This window comes from Furipterus horrens, unplaced genomic scaffold (assembly GCF_987537825.1).
Source record: "Furipterus horrens unplaced genomic scaffold, mFurHor1.1.pri manual_scaffold_12, whole genome shotgun sequence".
NCBI lineage: Eukaryota > Metazoa > Chordata > Mammalia > Chiroptera > Furipteridae > Furipterus > Furipterus horrens.
Genome location: NW_028327182.1, coordinates 45,156,843 through 45,176,946, shown reverse-complemented (window position 1 = coordinate 45,176,946; position 20,104 = coordinate 45,156,843). Strand labels below are relative to the sequence as shown.

The 20,104-nt window shown below is 38.2% G+C and overlaps 1 protein-coding gene across 1 annotated transcript in view; it reads left to right on the top strand.

Moving 5' to 3' along the window:
• The window catches only part of EPSTI1 (epithelial stromal interaction 1), a 181,438-nt gene that overhangs the window by 114,741 nt on the left and 46,593 nt on the right, over positions 1-20,104 (top strand). The window contains 1 exon segment of the mRNA XM_090258298.1: positions 4,487-4,570. Coding sequence (XP_090114424.1) covers positions 4,487-4,570 — 84 coding nt within the window.

Below are 20,104 nucleotides of genomic sequence, written 5' to 3'. Positions count from 1 at the left end.
GAATATGGGTTTTTTATATGTTTTATTGATTATGCTGTTACAGTTGTCCCAATTCTTCTTCCTTTGCTCTCCTCCACCCAGCACACCCCCTTCCTCCAGTAGTCCCACGCCACCCCTTAGTTCATGTCTATGGGTTGTGCATATAAGTTCTTTGACTTTACTCTTCCCTGTACTATTCTTAACATCCCCCTGTCTGTTCTGCACCCTCCTACTATGCTTCTTAATTCCTGCACCATTCCACCCTTCCTCCTCCCACATGACACCCCTCCCCATGCTCCCCATACCTATGATTCTGTTCTCATTCTGGTTGTCTGCTTAGTTTTTTTTTGTTTTTACTTTTTAGATTCTGTTGTTGATAGTTGTGAGTTTGTAGTCATTTTAATGTTCATAGTTCTGATCTTTTTTTTCTTAAATAACTCCCTTTAACATTTCATATAATAAGGGCTTGGTGGTGTTGAACTCTTTTAGCTTTACTTTGTCTGGGAAGCACTTTATCTGTCCTTCCATTCTAAATGATAGCTTTGCTGGATAGAGTAATCTTGGTTGTAAGTCCTTGCTTTTCATCACATTGAATACTTATTGCCAGTTCTTCTTGCCTGCAAAGTTTCTTTGAGAAATCAGCTGATAGTCTTATAGGCACCCCTTTGTAGGTAACTCTGCTTTTCTCTTGTTGCTTCTAAAATTCTCTCTTTATCCTTAGCCTTTGGCATTTTAATTATGTTGTGTCTTTGTGTGGTCCTCTTTGGGTCTAGCTTGTTTGGGACTCTCTGTACTTCTGGGATTTGTTTGTCTATTTCTTTCAACAAATGAGGGAAGCTTTCTATTATTATTTTTTCAAATAAGTTTTTAATTTCTTGCTCTTCCTATTCTCCTTCCTGCACCCCTATAATTTGGATGTTGGCACGTTTAAAGTTGTCCCACAGGTTTCTAAGCCACTCCTCATTTTTTTCCATTTTTGTCTTCTCATTCTGTACTGGTTGACTGTTTTTTTTTTTCCTTATGTTCCAAATCATTGATTTGAACCCTGGTTTCCTTCCCTTCACCATTGGTTTTGTGTGGATGTTCCCTCACTTCACTTAGCATAGCTTCACTTATTCCTTTATGCGTTTGCAATACTTAAGCATATTTGTCATGCCTGTGAACATCTTTATCACCAGTGTTTTGAACTCTATGTCTGTTAGGTTGGCTATCTCCTTTTCGCTTGGTTCTCCCACTGGAACCTTGATCCGTTCCCTCTTTTGGGCCATACTTCTCTGTCTCTTCATCTTGACAGTCTTCTGTGTTTGCCTCTGTGTCTTAGGTAGAGCTCTTGCACCTGTACATTGTAAGAGGTGGAGCCTTAGGTATTTGTCAGTACAGTCAACCTGTTTCACCGTGTTTTGGCACTGTTTGTTGTAGAGGGGTCTAATAGGGTACAATACCACTTACTCAGCACTCGCCCCTTTTCCAGGCACCTCTCCCACTTCCAGATGGGTCTGACACCTCTCTAGCTGTTGCCCTAACCATTGTTCTCAGAGTGGGTGGGTCTTCAGACATTCTAGGACCATGGGGCCTTTTAAACAAATGGACTCCACTGAGACACTGTCAATTTCTTCCTCCGCCCCAACCCCCACTTGTTTGCACAGTCAGAAGCAATGAGACTTTATTTTCCCCAGCGCTGGAACTGTGAGCTGTGTGGTCCGGTCTGGTGCTGAAAGCACTCCCCTGGTGTCCCTCCTTACTTTTTAAAATGTGTGACTGCACTTTCTGCTGGCTTGCCACTGCCGCCACTGCTGCCACCACCACACTGCTTTCTCTCTGCCCCAGATCTTCCCCTCCTACCTGTCTAGATGAGTATTTCTTCTTTATGTCTTTGTTTGTTGGACTTCCATGTAGCTTGATGTTCTGGAAATTCTGGTTGTCTCTAGTTTTGAGGTAGTTGTATTCCTTCTTAGTTGTGGAGAGAGATGGAGCATGTCTGTCTAAGCTTCCATCTTGGCCAGAAGTCTTGTTGTCATTTTAATGTTCATAGTTTTGATCTTTTTCTTAAATAAATCCCCTTAACATTTCATATAATAATGGCTTGGTGATGTACTTCTTTAGTTTTACTTGTCTGAGAAGCACTTTATCTGCCCTTCCATTCTAAATGATAGCTTTGCTGGATAGAGTAATCTTGGTTGTAGGTCCTTGCCTCTCATCACTTTGAATATTTCCTGCCACTCCCTTCTTGCCTGAAAAGTTTATTTTGCAAAATCAGCTGATAGCCTTATTGGTACCTCTTTGTAGGTAAATCTCTTCTCTTGCTGCTTTTAAGATTCTCTCTTTATCCTTAACCTTTGGCATTTTAATTATGATGTGTCTTAGTGTGGTCCTCCCTGGGTCTAGTTTATGTGGGTCTCTCTGTGCTTCCTGGACCTGTATATCTATTTACTTTGCCAAATCATTATTTTTTTACATTATGTTTTAATTTCTTGCTCTTCTTCTTCTCCTTCTGGCACCCCTATGATCTGGATGTTGGCACATTTAAAGTTATCCCAGAGGTTTTTAAGCTTCTCCTCGTTTTTTTCAATTCCTTTCCTCCTTCTGTACTGGTTTACTGTTTATTTCTTCCTTATGTTCCAATTCATTGATTTCAACCCTGGTTTCCTTCCTTTCTTTCACCACTAGTTTTGTGTGGATTTTTCTTCATTTTACCTAGTATAATTTTTATTTCTTCTCCGTCATGGTTAACCTTTTCTGTCAGGTCTGTGAGCATCTTTATCACCAGTGCTTTGAACTGTGTGTCTGCTAGGTTGGCTGCCCCCTTGTCTGTTAGGTTGGCTATCTCTTCGTTGCTCATTTCTCCCACTGGAACCTTGATCTGCCCCCACTTTTGGACTGTACGTTTGTTTCCTCATTGTGACTTTCTGTGTTTGCCTCTGTGATTTAGGTAGAGCTGTCACACCTGTTAAGTTGTAAGTGCTGGAGCCCTAGGTATTTCTTAGTGCCAGTGTCCTGTTTCACTAAGTTGTGATGCTGTATATAGGGGAGGGGTCTGATAGGGAACAGTGCTGTTTGCCCTACACTTGCCCCTCTTCCAGTTTCTTCCTCCATCCCTATCCCCCTCTTGTTTTCAAAGTCAGAAGCAATGTGGCTCTATTTTCCCCAGTGCTGGAATCAAGAGCTGTGAGGTCTGGTTTGGGCATGTGATTGGTTTGTTTTTGATCTGGGATTTCTTCCCAGGTTTAAAATGTATGATAGCACTTTTCACGGGGGTACAGTCCCTATGCCACTAGCTGCACCACCAGCTTCCACAGCCAAGCTCCACCCCCACAGCCACTGCCTTAGTGCTGCACCTGATTCTCTCCTTCCCAGCTCCACCCCTCCTTCCTTTCTGGCTGAATATTTCTTCTTTATTTCTTTATTTGTATGAACTTTTCTAGATTTTTCTTTGTTTGTTTGTTTGGTTGGTTTTGAAGTGCTTGTAAATTCCTTCTTAGTTGTGAGGAAGACACAGCATGTCTACCTGCACCTCCATCTTAGCCAGAAGTGCCATGAATATGGGTTTTATAGTGACAGAAATGGGGGAATGAATTAAGAAGTATTTAAGGAAATATAGTAAGAGAAAAGGTGGGGAGGACCAGTTTACATAAGCTTTATGGATTATTAGTCCAAAGATTTAGGCCTATAATATGCAACCTACTGCCATGAGGCTGCTGGTAGTTTTATGAGAAACATGGAATTTTCTATACATTAGCTTATCAGTCTGACCTTTGTGTCTTACAGAGGCTGAGCTACAAATCAGTGTGAGAGAGAGACAGAACATTTGATCTTTCATAAATTCCAGAATATCTGGTCACTATGCAAGTGTGTTGAACCCTGCTGTGGCGGGCCAGTGGGACTAAAGACATCCTGCTGTGTGTGCTAGTTCTCCTGAGGCTCCCCCTGATCCTAATTCAGCCAGAATGATGACTCCTGTGTTCCTAAAAAGGCCTTGTTTTTCTGCTTAGAAACAGAAGTAAGCTTCATGTACAGATTGAGGATGCAAAGACTTAGAAGGAAATGCACATCTGGAATCACGTGGTGTCAATCACCAGTTGACAGGCTATTTAATAGGATACCATTATTGAGCAGTAGATATGTCAGTGCTTCCAAGTCACTGTCACTACTGCTTCTCCCTGATATTGACTGATCAGCTAGTTGGCATATTCTTGAAAAATATTTAACTTTTCTCTATTTCAAAGCCTTCTCACTAGAAAGAATACACTATGTTGACTGTCTCTGAGGTGATATTTTTAAAGCTTAATTGATAGATCATACTTTAAAATGTACTTATACTCACCTTCTTTTTTATATATCCCAAGGTATATTTTCAGACATATGCATAAATTACTCAACAGGAAAGTGTGCATGGAGCGTGTGCTGTATGCTTAGTACAAAGGTTGAGTTATTAAAACAATATCTATGGTAGGTAGATTAGTATATTGTGGTGATATTTTTTCTGTGATTTTCTTCCTATGCCTTACAGGCCAGAAGCAAGGCTTATAAGGATTCTCTAAAGGAAGAAGAAAAGAGAAAATTACAAAAGATGAAGGAAGAACAACATCAGAAGGTATTCACAATACCCTATTAGTCATTGCTAGCTATTATTTACTTCTGTCAATAACTGTGAAGGGTTTCTGAACAGAAATATTCAAATTCATGAAAATCCTGAAAAAATAACACAAGTGTTAACACTAAAAAGTGAGATGTGGGTATGTCTTAAGAGTATGGTAGCTAATACTAGTCGAAACTATCATGGTACTTTATGTTATAGGGGGCTACAGTGTGTCTGTTATCATTTGTGCCAACAGTTCACAGAGATAATAGAACACTTGTGAACTTCTCATCTAACAAAACATAACCAATGTCACTGCCATTTTTTAAACCAAAGATGTACATGTAATATTACAGTGTCCAGGGAATGCAATAGGTCATAAAAAAGTGGGTATATATATTCATCAAACTGGCTTAAATATTCACCTAAAATGCACATATAATAGAACATAAAGATACTCTATACATGTATACTAATATGTGAAATAGTTCAAAAGTTCTAAGCAATAGAAATAACTGCAATAAATGCAGAGCCTCCTAAGAAGAGTGCTTAAAAGGGTAATCCTCATTAGAATATGAAATTTCTGGCATGGTAACTAAGAACATTCAGCGTTTTGACTTGATGGGCATACCTGCTCTGATACATAGGCTTAGAAAGGGCCAGAAGCCCCTCAGCATGGGCTGAGAATAATGAGGAATACCAGTGGTTAGCTCTGAGGTGCCACTGCATTCCAAATACTTTGAAAAAGCAAAATAAGTTATTTGGCTAGTTGGAGACAATTGTCGTCCCCATAATTCTTATTTTTCAACTTCTATTTTTACTATATTGGTGATTGATATATCCTGTCATTTATTCCAGGATACCTCTCAAATCTGTTTCTTCAATTATACAATTAACTTGAATTTTCATTTCCTTGGTTTAATTTAATTGTTTTTCATCCTTATGTCTTTTCCACACAAAGATAATTTATAACAGCAATTGTATGTGAAACTCACATTATGAAATGGACTATATATATTGTACTAATTGTTGTTCCTATAATTTGACTCTTTTGAGTGCTACCTTCCTTCCAACAGTGGTCAATCCCTTACTCATTCATGGTTTCACCCTGCATACACTATAAATGACTGTGTCACTAACCTATTTTGTTCATGGTAGGCAGTAAATTGTTGAAAGAATAATGCAGATGCTAAATTTAGTTATTACACTACTATATAAGCTAAGAAACATTTTTATTCCCCAGTGTTTTTTTTTTTAAGAAATATATTTTTCTTTTGACAAAGGTCATATTGAAATCCACAATTAAATAAGCATTATTGTAGTAATATTCTAGTAGTTAGCAAGTAGATGCTAAATCTGGTACTGTATCTCATGTTGTATTTTCAATGTTATTTAACTTCAAATGGCACAAAAGTGTTCATCTGTTCCTGTGATCTTTTAACTTACTACCAAGTCCTGAAGTAGCTACAGAGGAGATTGTTATGAAGTCAGTGTACATATGATTTATTTTAAAGTAACTTCCAGTGAGTTTTATGAAGTTTGGTGCATATTTTTGGAATCTGAAAACCATTAAAAGTAACACATTTTACAAAGAGAATGCTCAACAGATTAGAAAATCAGATCTGGGATTTAATTTTCAGGTTGAGCAGTTATTTTAAACAGTAAAATTGAGTTTTTATTTCTTAATCTTGTTTTTCTTCTTGAGTTTGACAAATATTGCTACTTACATATTTCCTGGTTATTGATTGAACATACTTTTACATAAACTATTTCCTTTTACTTACTGTAGCTTTCAGTAGAATGAATAATATTAGCACATAGATAATTCTATCACCAGGGATTTCAAGAGCATTATAATACATAAGGGTATTTATCATATTTTTGTTTAATCTGTTGTTAAAAAGTGTCCACTGAAGGCATTCCCTGGTTGATAGAATCTGTCATTCCTTATCACTTCAATGATTTAGCTTAAGAAAACAAGAAAGATCATGTCTTTGATAAGAAGATACAGAAAACAACACATTTATATTATTGCACCTATTCATGTATCTGTTAATTCCATTCATTTAACAAGTGTTTATTGAATATCTTTCTAGAATAACTTGTAGGTTGATAGTTTAGGTTAAGTTGAGGTGAGAGCACATTTATTTGGTTCTCTATGTCTTTGACTTTACCATTCTTTTACTCTGGTCCCTGGGGAGAGTAGGTTTTTCTCTGTTTACATTTGATTAAGTTCCTTTTTCTAGAAATTTTTTTATAATTCCCTTTCCCCCTCTATACCTTCAATATTTTTTATATTGACTGATATGTATATTTTATCAACTAATATGCTCACTGTAGCCATTCATTCTAAAATGAACAAACTGACTTCTTCATTGATTCTGCTCTTCTCAACTATATCACCTCTTCTGCTTCTATCAAATTAATAAAAAGAAAGACAAAGGTAATATTACTGTAATCATATCACTTTTAGAGTATTTTTATTGTTATTCTATTACAATTGTCCCAGTTTTTCCATACATGTCCCTTCCCCTTCTTTCCAACCATCACCACCCTCCCCTGCTCTCTGGTCACTGTCAATCTGTTCCATGTTTCCATGCCTCTGGTTCTATTTTACTCCTTTGTTTTGTTCATTAGGTTCCTCTTATAGGTGAGATCATATGCTATTTGTCTTTCACTGACTGACTTATTTTATTTAGCATAATATTCTGCAGTTCCAACCATGCTGTCACAAAAGGTAGGAATTCCTTCTTTCTTTCTGCTGCCTAGTATTCCATTGTGTAAATGTACTAGTTCTTTGATCCACTCATTTACTGATGGGCACTTAGGCTGTATCCAGCACTTGGCTGTTGTAAATAGTGCTGGCATGAACATCAGGGTGCATAACTTCTTTTGAATTGGTGATGTGGAATTCTTAGGGTATATTCCCAGGCTCAGAACCACTGGGTCAAAAGGCTGTTCCGTTTTTAGCTTTTTAAGAAAATCCCATATTGTTTTCCACAATGGCTGCACCAATCTGCATTCCCACCAGCAGTGCAAAGGGTTCCCTTTCTCCTCATCCTCACCAGCACTTGTTGTTTGTTGATTTGTTAATGATGGCCATTCTGATCAGTGTGAGGTGGTATCTCATTGTGGTTTTCATTTGTATCTTTCTGATGGCTTGTGCTGTTGAGTATCTTTTTATATGTGTGTGGGCAATCTGTGTGTCCTCCTTGGAGAAGTGTCTATTCATATACTTTGCCCATTTTTTAGTTGGATTGTTTGTCTTCCTGATGTTGCATCAGAGGAGTTCTTTATATATTTTGGAAATTAAACCCTTATCCAATGGATTATTGGCCAATATGTTCTCCCATATGGCTGGTTTCCTTTTCATTTTGGTGATGGTTTCTTTAGCCATGCAGAAGCTTTTTCATTATATCTTTATTACATACATCATCCTTAATTCTTTACATTCACAGAAGCTCTTACTCAAACAACTCTCTAAAGGTAAAATCCCTTCTGAACATTCAACTCAGTACCTAACACCACCTTAAAACTTTTCTTTCCTGGCCTTTTAACTGCATTATTTTTGTTGAGTTATCTTAGAATAATTTATTTCCATATTCATTCATCTATCCATCCATTAACTTATTCTATCAACAAATATAGATTGAGCTCCTATCATGTGCTGAACCTTGTACAAGATGCTAGAGCTTCAATTAAGAACAGGATAGTCCCCGTATACAACAATTAACTCAAAATGAATCAAAGACCTACATACAAGACATGAAACAATAAATTAGATAGAAAAAAATACAAGTACTAAACTTATAGACCTTGGTCTTAAAGAAGGTTTTATGAATTTGACCCTAAGGGCAAGGGAAGTAAAGGCAAAAATAAATGAGTGGGATTATATCAAACTAAAAACTTCTACACAGCAAAAGAAACCACCACAAAACAAAAGAAGTAATCAGCTGAATAGAATAACATATTTTCAAACAACAGCTCTGACATGGGGTTAATATCCAAAATACAGGGTGGGGAAAAAGTAGGTTTACAGTTGTTTGTATGTAAAATAACACTATAATAAATAATAATACAAAAATAAACTGTTTCACATACTCACAAGTGTAAACCTATTTTTGCCCCACCCTGTATATGAAGAACTCATACAACTCAACACCAAGCAAACGACCCAATTAAAAAATGGGCAGAGGACCTGAACAGACATTTCTTCCAAGAAGACATACAAATGGCCAATAGATATATGAAAACACGCTCAACCTCACTAGCTATCAGGGAAATACAAATCAATACTACAATGAGATACAACCTCACACCTCTTAGAATGGCTATTATCCATAAGACAAGTAATAACAAGTCTTGGACAGCTTGTGGAGAAAAAGGAATGCTCATTCACTGCTGGTGGGAATGTAAACTGGTCCAGCTACCATGGAAAACAGTATAAAGTTTCCTTTAAGAATTAAGAATAGAGTTACCATATGACCCAGCAGCCTCTTTTCTGGGTATCTACCCCCCAAAATTGAAAATGTTTATTTGCAAAGATATATGCACCCCTATATTTATTGCAGCATTATTTATAGTGGCTAAGACATGGAAACAATTGGTGTTTTTCACTCGATGATTGGATAAAGAAGATGTGGTACAAATATACAATGGAATACTACTCAGCTGTAAGAAAAGATGAAAGATGACATGCATGAACCTTGAGAATATCATGCTAAGTGAAATAAGTAAGACAGATGAATTTAAGAACCATATGATTTCACACATGTGGGATATAAAACTGAAAGCAACAAATGAACAAACAATAAAAACAAAAACTCATAGATACAGACTACTGTATGGTAGTTAGCAGAGGAAAAGGGTGGGGGATAATACAGCATAAAAGGGTGAAATATATGATAACAGAAGATGATTTGACTTTGGGTGGTGGACATAAAATGCAATATACAGATCATCTATCATAAAAATGTGCACTTGAAACCTGTATAATCTTATTACCTAATGTCACTCCAATCAATTTTATTTTAAAAAAGAGAACAGTATAAACAAGGTTTCTGCCCTCCTGAAGTTTACGTTTTAAAAGAGGAGATAGACAATTAAAAGATGAAATGAGATATACTTTTTATTTTATAGTAGTTAATTACTTCATAGTAATACCACAAAAGACATAAATTGTGTTGTAATAGCTTCAGAGTAGTTTATACAGTTTTGTGGATTGCCTACCTCTCTCCTGAGACCCTAATTTTTTCTTCAGGTATCCATCCTACTTACCATGACCTATGTTTCAGAGAAGACAGACACCACCACAGTCCGAGGGATCAAATCCCAATTGGTTTAACCTTTCTTGAAAATTTAATTCCTCTTGATTGTGATTGGTTTAGCCATGATATGAGAAGGAGTTTCAACCAATGAGACTTATGGGTGGCCTGTCCTTTCAGTATAAATTTTGATCAGTATGAAATATATTGCTCTTTCCATTTAAAGATTTTCAGCTAGATTGCTTTTTGTCTTTCTATTTTGTCTGATTCCAACATTTTATCTGCCAGCTTTTTTGTTAGAATGTATGGGACAATTTCTTTTTCCATCACTTACTTTTAACTTCTCTATGTCACTTGACTTAAATTAAATTTCTAATGACAAGAATGACTGATTTTTTACACTGTTTTACAATCTCTTTAATAGATAAATTTAATATAGTCTCATTTATTGTGATTACCAGTGCATTTGCACATATCCTTGCTACATAATTTACTTTTTTTATTGCAGAAATATATATTTAAACCACTACACACTGATTAGAATGACTAATAAAGCAAACCCAAACAAATATCTAAAACTAAGAGAAAAACCCCTGATCACAACTAAGTGCTAGTAAGAGGGTGGAGTAACTGGGACTGGCACACATTGCTGTCTGGAAAACAAAATGTTCCAGTCATCCCAGAAAATAATTTGAAACTTTCTTATAAGGGTAAACATAAGTATGTGACCTAGCAATTTCATTCCCATGTATTTACACTAGAGAAATGAAAAGTTATGTTCATGCAAAAAAAAGTATGAAAAGTTTACAGCAGTTTTATTCATAATCACCAAGAACTGAATACAACCCAAGTACCTTTCAATGAGTGAATATGTAAACTGTGATACATTTGTAGAGTGCTGCTTAAGAATAAAAAGGAATGTACTACTGATGCATACAACATGTGTGACTCTCAAAGGCATTATGCTGAGTGAAAGAAGCCAGTCACAGAAAGTTATGTGTTATATCATTGAATTTAAATGACATTCTGAGCAAGGCAAAAATAGAGGGACAGAGAATAGAACAGAGATTGTCAGAGGCTGGGGCTCTGGGATGGGATTGACTATAAAGGGGTAGCAGGAAGGAAGTTCTGGCATCAATGGAATTATTCAGTGTCTTGATTGTGGACATGGTTACATAAGTCTATCTTGGTTTTTAAAATTCATAATTTTACAACAAAAAGACTCTTTTCCAAATACATTCACATACACACACACACTATATATACACACACACATATATAGGTATTGCCTATATATATATGTACACACATACATATACATATTTTTTTATTATGCTCTAGGGTTGTACTTAGATGTATGCATTTGTCAAAACTTATTAACACTTAAAATACAAACAGTTGTATACAAACTGTTCCTGAATAAAATTGATTTTAAAAATGTGGTGCCCAGAACAGAACAGAGAAGAACCAAACAACTAATTAGCATTAGGTAGAACTGAACAGTTCTCTACTTTGTTATATGCTGTATTATAGTCTGAATTTTATTAATAAGGTATACAAAAATATTTACTGGAAAATCACAGTGTTGCAGAGTATTGATCTATGAGTGATATAAGAATTAGAGGTGGTTTCTGCCTTTTGAAATACCCTCAAATAATTATGAAAGAAGTAGTGTGGACATGTCATATGGAAATAGAACAGATCATTTAAATTCTAGGCATTGTACTTTTCTTTCCTTTTTTTTTTGTAAGTATATTTTATTGATTATATTGTTATGATAGTTCCAATTTTTTTCTCTTTTGCTCCCCTCCACCCAGTACACACCTTCTCCCAGCAATCCCACCCCCCTTAGTTCATGTCCATGGGTCATGCATACAAGTTCCTTGTCTTCACACTTTCCTATATTATTCTTTTCTCAAAATAATTAATTAGTTTTTTATAACAATAAAAAGTAACAGTTTCTCCCTCTCAGACTTAAAACCCTTTATAATCTTATAAAAGCCAATGGGCAAGGTCTCGTTCTCCTCTAGCTGCTTCAAGCTGAACATGGTCATCATCCTACCTACCCTTGGGTCCAGAAATCCCTAATAAAATTGGAGGTGTAGAGGGGAGGGTGGCCTTCCCACATGGGGAAGGATTGTGCAGACTCCAGGTCAGTGGGCTGTCCCCGACCATGGCATGCTTGGTTTAATAGGCTGGCATCCGTGTTGTATTCTAGGGGCAACAGATTTGGCAACAGGGTTAAAAGGCATCATTCAATCCATGACCACTAGATGACAAAGTGCAGGAATAAATTTTTCAATGTCCCACATTAGGGAAAAAAAGGCTTCTTTGGAGGAAGATGTGCAAGTCATGCCACACCTGTCCAAAACCCTTTTGCCCACTAAGTTTGGACTGAGGGAAATATTTTAGGTTTCCCCCCTATCAGACCTCTGAGCCGTTTCTGTCCCAGCCATTAAGATAGAAAAGAGAAACCAGTTTTAAAGTGAAGCCCACAGACCACCCCATGCTTCTCCAACCCAACCACTTAGTTCAGCCAAACCATTGAGTCTCAGGAGGCAGCAATGCAGACAGGACCAAGTGAGGCCTATATGTACAGACAATCACTCAGGTAATGAGATTATAGGCTTATGCCCTATGAAAACAGAACACACGTGTTAATTTATGCAACATAACCTACAAACCAATCTCTAAATCTGCAAGACTGTCTTATTGTAAAGATATCCAGTTGCAACATATTTGACCTTCTTCTTGCCTGTAAATTAAGCAACTTTAATGATGTCACAGACCTAGTTTAACTTTCAAATAAAAACGAACTTTAAATGAAACTAAACTTTAAAGACACTACTTTATATTTTACCACTGAGCATTGTGATTTTCCTTGAATCATGATTTTTCTCCCTAAGATTACCCTCCTTGTCATTAAATGGACCGCATTAAGCCCAGTTTTAATTTATCCTGTTTGTTTGCATAAACATAACAAGAGCAGCACATGATCACATATGATCTTTACATGTTTTGCTGTAACTTACATAAGGAAACTTTAGGGTGACTTTCATTTTGCCCTTCAGGGCACAGGAGCTGAGCCACATACCTGCCATTCAGCCTTGCCTGTAAACACCTGTCTTTTCCAAGGCCTTCGGGTTTTCCATTGTGACTTAAGGTCCCTTTTAGCCCTCTTTCAGGAAAATACCCTTCATTCCTTACCTGGAAAGATTGCTGTGGACCGCACAACCAATCACAGTACCAGGCCTTTTTTCTCATGGGCTTTTATTACCTTTGAAAGTCAATCCCAGTTCCTCAGGACTTTTTGGTAACAACCAGAGCCCAAGCATGTCTCTTTTAGGCATTACATTACAGTCAAAGTCATGGTCAACAAAACCTCTATGAACAACTGGTCTTATTAGTTTTATGCTAAGAATCTTATGTCATTACTTAATTCTTCAAAGACAAATTCTGGAGGGATCAGGTAGGGAGATAATTTACTTTTTAATTATGCTTTCTGTTCTTTATTTTCTTGACTCCTTGAATTTTCTTTGTTTTACTTATTTTCTTTTGGTATTTTCTCTCTTCTCTTCTCCCCATGATAAGAAATTTCAGTGTTTTTGTTTTTAATCTTGTAAAACATTTGCTTGACCCATTTAATTTCAGGTGTAGAAAATTCCATTTTTTTTTTTTTTACATTTCTTCCTAAATATATATTACCTCTGTCCTCCATTTCTGGGATAGGTATCAAATAGATTTTTTAAATTCTCCATGTTTCTTGTTTTTCTTACACTTTGTGTCTCCTTGGCCTCTTTCACTGCATTCTGAGAGAAACCTGTAGCTAGATCACCCTGCTTACTAAGTTATTTCATGTTTTTATTCTGCTTATTTGGAAAATGTATTGAATTTGTTTATTTACCATGATTGCTGATTTACTTTTCGTAGCAATGTTCTGCTTTATAAGTACCATATTCTTCATGATTTCTTCATGGATGATAAATAATTATACAGGCATTAAATTTTCTATTTACTATTTCAACAACATTTTTTCATTTTCATTTTAAGTTTTATTTTCAATGATTTTTTTTCTCAAATGTTTGGTGATTCTTGGTTATCGTGTCATATTTACTTGGGTATTCTGCTAAGGGAGGTATGCAAGGACTTGTCTTCTGTATGTGGTAGCATCTTGTTTTCCTATAATCACTAGATTCCTGGAACATTGTCTTGTTTCTCTGAATCACACACCCTTTCCTATTTACTGTTTACCCTGTGGGCCATGTCAATGCTGTGTAGTGTGTAGTGTGGAGGGGAGAGAGCCCACTGCCAAATTGCTTTCAATGCAGTTCTCTAGCTAATCATCTAATGACCATGTCATTATTCCCTCCTGGAGTTCATTTGGAAGCCATGCAAGCTCAGGTTGTTTATACCACATATTTGTTTCTCTGTATAATTTTCCCTGTCTCCGTTTAAGTAGATTTTATTGATTATGCTGTTAGAGTTGTCCCAATTTTTTACCTTTGCTCCCCTCCAGCTGGTACCCCCCTCCCTTCCAGCAATCCCACCCCTCTTCGTTCATGTCCTTGGGTCATGCATATGTTCTTTGGCTTCGCCCTTTCCTATGATATTCCACAGGGGCACAATTTTTAACATAATTCCTGTTGAGTGTTATTTTTCTGCTGTTTTAGACTTAAACAGGCATGCCAATTTCAAAACAGCAGTTAGTTTTCTTCTATCATTTCAAGTTTTTCTCTACAGCTTATCTTTTTTTTTAAAGATTGTATTTGTTTTCAGAAAAAGGGGAGAGAAGGGAGAAAGAGAGGGAGAAAAATATCAATGTGTGTTTGCCTCTCGTACGCCCTCAACTGGGGACCTGGCCTGCAACCCAGGCATGTGCCCTGTCTGGGAATTAAACCAGAAACCCATTGGTTCACAGGCTGGCACTCAATCCACTGAGCCACACCAGCCAGAACTCTCTACAGCTTATCTTAATGTGATAACTCTAGGCTGGATCAAGCCTGGATCAAGGGAAGCACTAGTGCTCTCCTACTGGCTGAGAGCAAACTTCCCTCAAGTGGGAAGGTGTGGGGGACGACCTTGGAGACCAGCGATAGGTTCATACTTGTCTAGGCTATTCAGTTACACATGAGACAGTGTGGTGAGAGGTTGTGTGCTGCTCTGTATAGTGAATCATATTCTGAAGTGTAGTCCAAGTTCTTGTCTATATACAGGGAGTTAGCAGAATTTATTATTTTATTTACATATGTATTTATTTCCTTTCCTCCAGATCATGTCTGCCTCTGCTATTTCTCATCATAAGTGCCTAAACAACCCTGATTTGTTTTGTTATATCTCTGACAGTTTCACCATTCCCAGTCAAAGGACAAACATCAGTGCATTTGTCAGGCAAGCCTGTTTTGCATATTTTAAAGTAAAAATTGGTGATCAAAATAAGTCTTAGGCCCCTCACAAGGTGTGCAAGCAGTGTGTTGAGAGTTTACAGATGTGGCTGAAGGGAACATGTGATAAATTGCCATTTGGTATACTATGGTTTGGCAAGAGTCCAGAGGTCATTCAAGTGACTGTTACTTTTGTATAGTGGAAACATCAGGATATAGCAAGAAAAATAAATGTAAAATAGAGTGTTCTAGTCTATCATCAGCTGTATTCCCAGTGCCTAATTCAGCTGAAATCCCAGTGCCAGTTTTCATTGAACTATCCCCTTTTGAAAAACAGAAGTATGGTGAAGAACTAAGTGACAGCAACGATGAAGATTTTGAAATTGAAGATGACTTAGTTCATAAGGGATTTGATCAGCATGACTTGAATGATTTGGCATGAGATTTGGGATTATCCAAAAAGTCTTCAGAACTCCTAGCATCAAGACTTCATGAGAAAACTTACTTGAAAAAGGAGCGAAGGTATCCTACTTTCAATCAAGAGAAAGTACATCTCTGCAATACTTTTGAAATGACAGTGGTTTTTTGTATTGCCATAACATCCATGGTTTAAAGGAGGAATTGGGAATTCCAATCTACAGCGCAACTGAATGGCGACTGTTCATAGATAGCTCAAGCGGAGCTTGAAGTGTGTCCTTCTCCACAATGGCAATTTATTTGGTGCAGTCCCAACTGGCCATTCAGTTTATTTTTGTGAAGACTATGAAGACATAAAGAGAGTCATTGATCTGTTGTAATATCATAAGCTCAATTGGATCATCTGTGTTGACCCTCAGGTGGTCTGTTTCCTTCTTGATCAGCAATGTGCATACACCAAGTATCCCTGTTTTCTGTGTGTGTAGGACAGCAGAGCTTGTGAGAAGCATTGGGTGGAGTTGAATTGGCCTCCAAGGTCTGACCTCAAACCTGGTAATCCAAACATTCTACATGAGCCATTTGTTGACAGAAAGAACATTCTATTCCCATCTCTGCACTTAAAACTGGGTCTCATGATGCAATTTGTGAAAGCTTTACCAACTGAAGGAGACTGTTTCAAATATCTCATTTTGGCATTTCCTAGGCTGTCATTTGAAAAGATAAAATACCTTAATATGTATGTTTGGTAGCAGAACTTTACTACTTGTACACAATTTGACTTATAGTAACAATATATAGCCTTTATATGAATGAAATAACTCTAAATAAACAGTATATTCAAGTAATTTTTTCTTCATTTTCTTTTGAATGTGCATTTTGTATGATTTTTGGGACAAAGGGAGGGTATCCTGTACCTTAAAAAGTTGATGTGATAGAGAAAAACTTGGGTCATATTTGAATTCAGATACCAAAAGTTAGTCAAAAACAAGTGTCAGATCTAACTCAATGAAAATTTTGTTCCTCGGTGTTATTAACGCCCCTCTCTCTATCTTGCTCCTATTATTCTTCATCTTGATTCCTGTACATTTCCCCCTTTCTCCCCCTTCCTCCTCCCAGCTGATAACCCTCCATATGATTCTCCTACTTATGATTCTGTTCCTGTTCTGGTTGTTTGCTTAGTTGGTTTTTGTTTTTATTTTTTAGATTTAGCTGTTGATAGTTGTGAATTTGTCATTTTAATGTTCATAGTTTTGATCTTCTTTTTTTTAATTAGTCCCTTTAACATTTCATATAGTAAAGGCTTGGTGATGATGAAATCCTTTTGCATTACCTTGTCTGGGAAGCACTTTATCTGCCCTTCCATTCTAAATGATAGCTTTGCTAGATAGTGTAATCTTGGTTGTAGGTCCTTGATTTTCATCACTTTGAATACTTTTTTCCAGCCTCTTCTTGCCTGCAAAGTTTTTTTTTTTGTTTGTTTGTTTTTGAGAAATCAGCTCATAGTCTTATGGGAATTTCTTTGTAGGTAACTCTTCTTTCCTCTTGCTGCTTTGAAGATTCTTTCTTTTTCTTTAACCTTTGGCATTTTAATTATGATGTCTATTGATGTGGTCCTCTTGAGTTCAAGTTATTTGGGACTCTGCTTCCTGGACTTGTATGTGTATTTCCTTCATCAAATTAGGGAAATTTTCCTTCATTCATTTTAAATGAGTTTTCAATTTCTTGCTCTTCCTCTTCTCCTCTGGCACCTCTGTGATTCAGATGTTGGTATGTTTAAAGTTGTCTTCTTACTTTTCTTCCCCTGATTCTTGTTTCTTCTTTCTGTACCGGGTGAATGTTTATTACTTCCTTATGTTCCAAATTGTTGGTTTAAATCTCAGTCTCCTTCCCATCACTGTTGGTTCCCTGTATTTTTTTTTTCTTTATTTCACTCTCTATAACCTTCACTTCTTCCTTTGTTTTGTGGCCATATTCTATCATTTCTCTGAGCATCCTTATCACCAGTGTTTTAAACTCTGCATCTGATAGGCTGGATAGCTCCGTTTTGCTTAGTTCTTTTTCTGGGGTTTTTCTGTATTCTTTCATTTGGGCTATATTTCTTTGCCTCCTCAGTTTGGCAGCCTCCCTGTGTTAGTTTCTGTGTGTTTGGTAGACCTGCCTTGACTTCGTGTCTTGGTAGTATGATGTAATGTAGTAGGTGTCCTGTAGGATCTAGTGGCACAGCCTCCCTTATCATTCAAGTTGGGTACTCAAGTTACACCCTTCCTGTGGGCTGAGTGCACCCTCCTCTTGTAGTTGAGCCTTGGCTGCTGTTGGCAGGTCAATGGCAGGGATTTACTCATGTCAATCAGCTACAAGGACTGGCTGCCACCACTAACCACCAACTTCTGCCCTACCCAAAGGATCAGCTGTGCAGGGGTAGGGTGGTGGTGCTCCAACATGGTCTGTTGCAGTCCACTAGGTGGGCAGATCCTGGGGTTTCCCGGGTGGAGCAGGCAAAGGTCAGCCCCAAGCTGTGTTTTCCTTGGGGTACCCTGCCTGAGCTGTAAAGCAATCTGAGATGGCTGCTACTTGTGCTGGACTTGGAGATTCCCAGGCAAAGGCAAGCTGTGAGTCTAGGCTGTCTGCTGGTACTGCTGGGCCTGGGGCTCACTGAGGCCAGCTGTTGCTTGTTTGATAGGATTTAGGGAGTTGTGAAGCATGAGCCAAGATCAGCCATTCCTATGGAAAAGCAGCTTGGGTTGGCCATGAGTTGGTTTGGGTGGAGTCTCTGAGAATCTCCAAGGCAGGTCAAACAGTGTTAGCCAGGTTGATGGAGTCTCAGATATGGCACCAGCTTGCTGACTCTGTCTCAATGGATGTGGTTTCTTTAATTCCACAGTTGTCAGACTTCCATTCAACTCCATTTATGATGGTTCTGGCTAAAGTGAGTTGTATATTTTATTTGTAATTTAGAAGTTATTGTGTGAAGAGGTAAGTCACTTTTGCCTATGCTGCCATCTTGACCAGAACTTTGGTTATTGATTTTATATAGTCATTTCGAAAGTAAAAATAAAGCAAAAAATAAAAATAAAATATTCTTAAATTATTATGTGAGAGAGAAAATTATTATATAATATATAAAACTTATTGTGAGAGCACCTTATGAAGAATGTATGCAAAACTGTATTCTGGACTTCCAGCCAAGATGGAGGCGTAGACAGACATGCTGCGTCTCCCTCCACAACTAAGAAGGAATACAACTACCTCAAAACTAGAAGCAACCAGAAGTTCCAGAAAATCAAAGTGCATGGAAGTCCAGCAAACAAAGATATAAAGAAGAAATACTCATCTAGACAGGTAGGAGGGGCAGAGCCGGGGCAGAGAGGACACAGTGTGGTGGTGGCGGCAGCAGCAACAGCAGCAGGCTGGCAGAAAGCTCAGTTACAGGTTTTAAAGAGTCAGGAGGGACACCTGGGGAGTGTTCCCAGCTCTTCACTGGACCATGCAGCTCACTGTCCCAGAACCGGGGAAAATCAAGCCTCATTGCTTTTGACTGTGCAAACCAGTGGGGGTGGGATGGAGGAAGAAACTGCCTGTCTCTCAGCAGAGTCTGATGGCTTAAAGGGCCCCCACAGACCTAGAACATCTGCAGACCCACCCACTCTGGGAACGATAGCCAAGGCAACAACTAGAGGGGCACCAGTCCAATGCAGAAGTGGGAGAAGTGCCTGGAAAAGGGGGGGTGCTGGGCAAGTGGCATTGTTCCTTCTCAGACTCCTCCCCCGCATACACTGCCGCGTTGTGGTGAAACAGGTCACCTGTCACAAATACCTAAGGCTCCGCTCCTTACAAAGTAGTAAGAGCGACAGCTGTCCCTGGGACATGGAAGCAAACAAACACAGGAGACTTCCAGCCAAGATGGAGGCCTAGACTGACACACTCCATCTCCCTCCACAACTAAGAAGGGATACAACTACTGAAAAACCAGAAATAACCAGAAGTACCAGAAAATAAATGTAAGTCCAACATATGAAGTTATAAAGAAGTGGTGTTCGTCTGGACAGGTAGGAGGGGAAAAGCCAGGGATGAGAGTTCAAGCTGTGCTGTCTGCAGCAGCAGCAGTGATAGAGGCAGGATAGTGGTAAGCACAGACACCCGTATTTAAGGGGAGGTGAGAAGCACCTGGGGAGCACCCCCAGCTGCAGACCAGACCTGTCAGCTTGCAAATCCAAAGCTGGGGAAGGCAGACCTCCATTGCCTTAGACCTCCATTGCCTTAGGCCCGGAGGGGGTAGGGACAGAGGAGGAGGCTCCTGGACTCTCAGTGGAGAGTGAATGGCAGGAATCCATCTTGGACCCCCACCCACCGCAGAAAATACCACAGCGTGGTGAGACAGGTCACCTGGTTGAGACGAGAGCATGGGGCTCCGCCCCCTATAGCGTAGGAGGTGTGACAGCCCCACCCAGGAAGCAAAGGTAAACACAAAATGGTCAGGATGACACAGA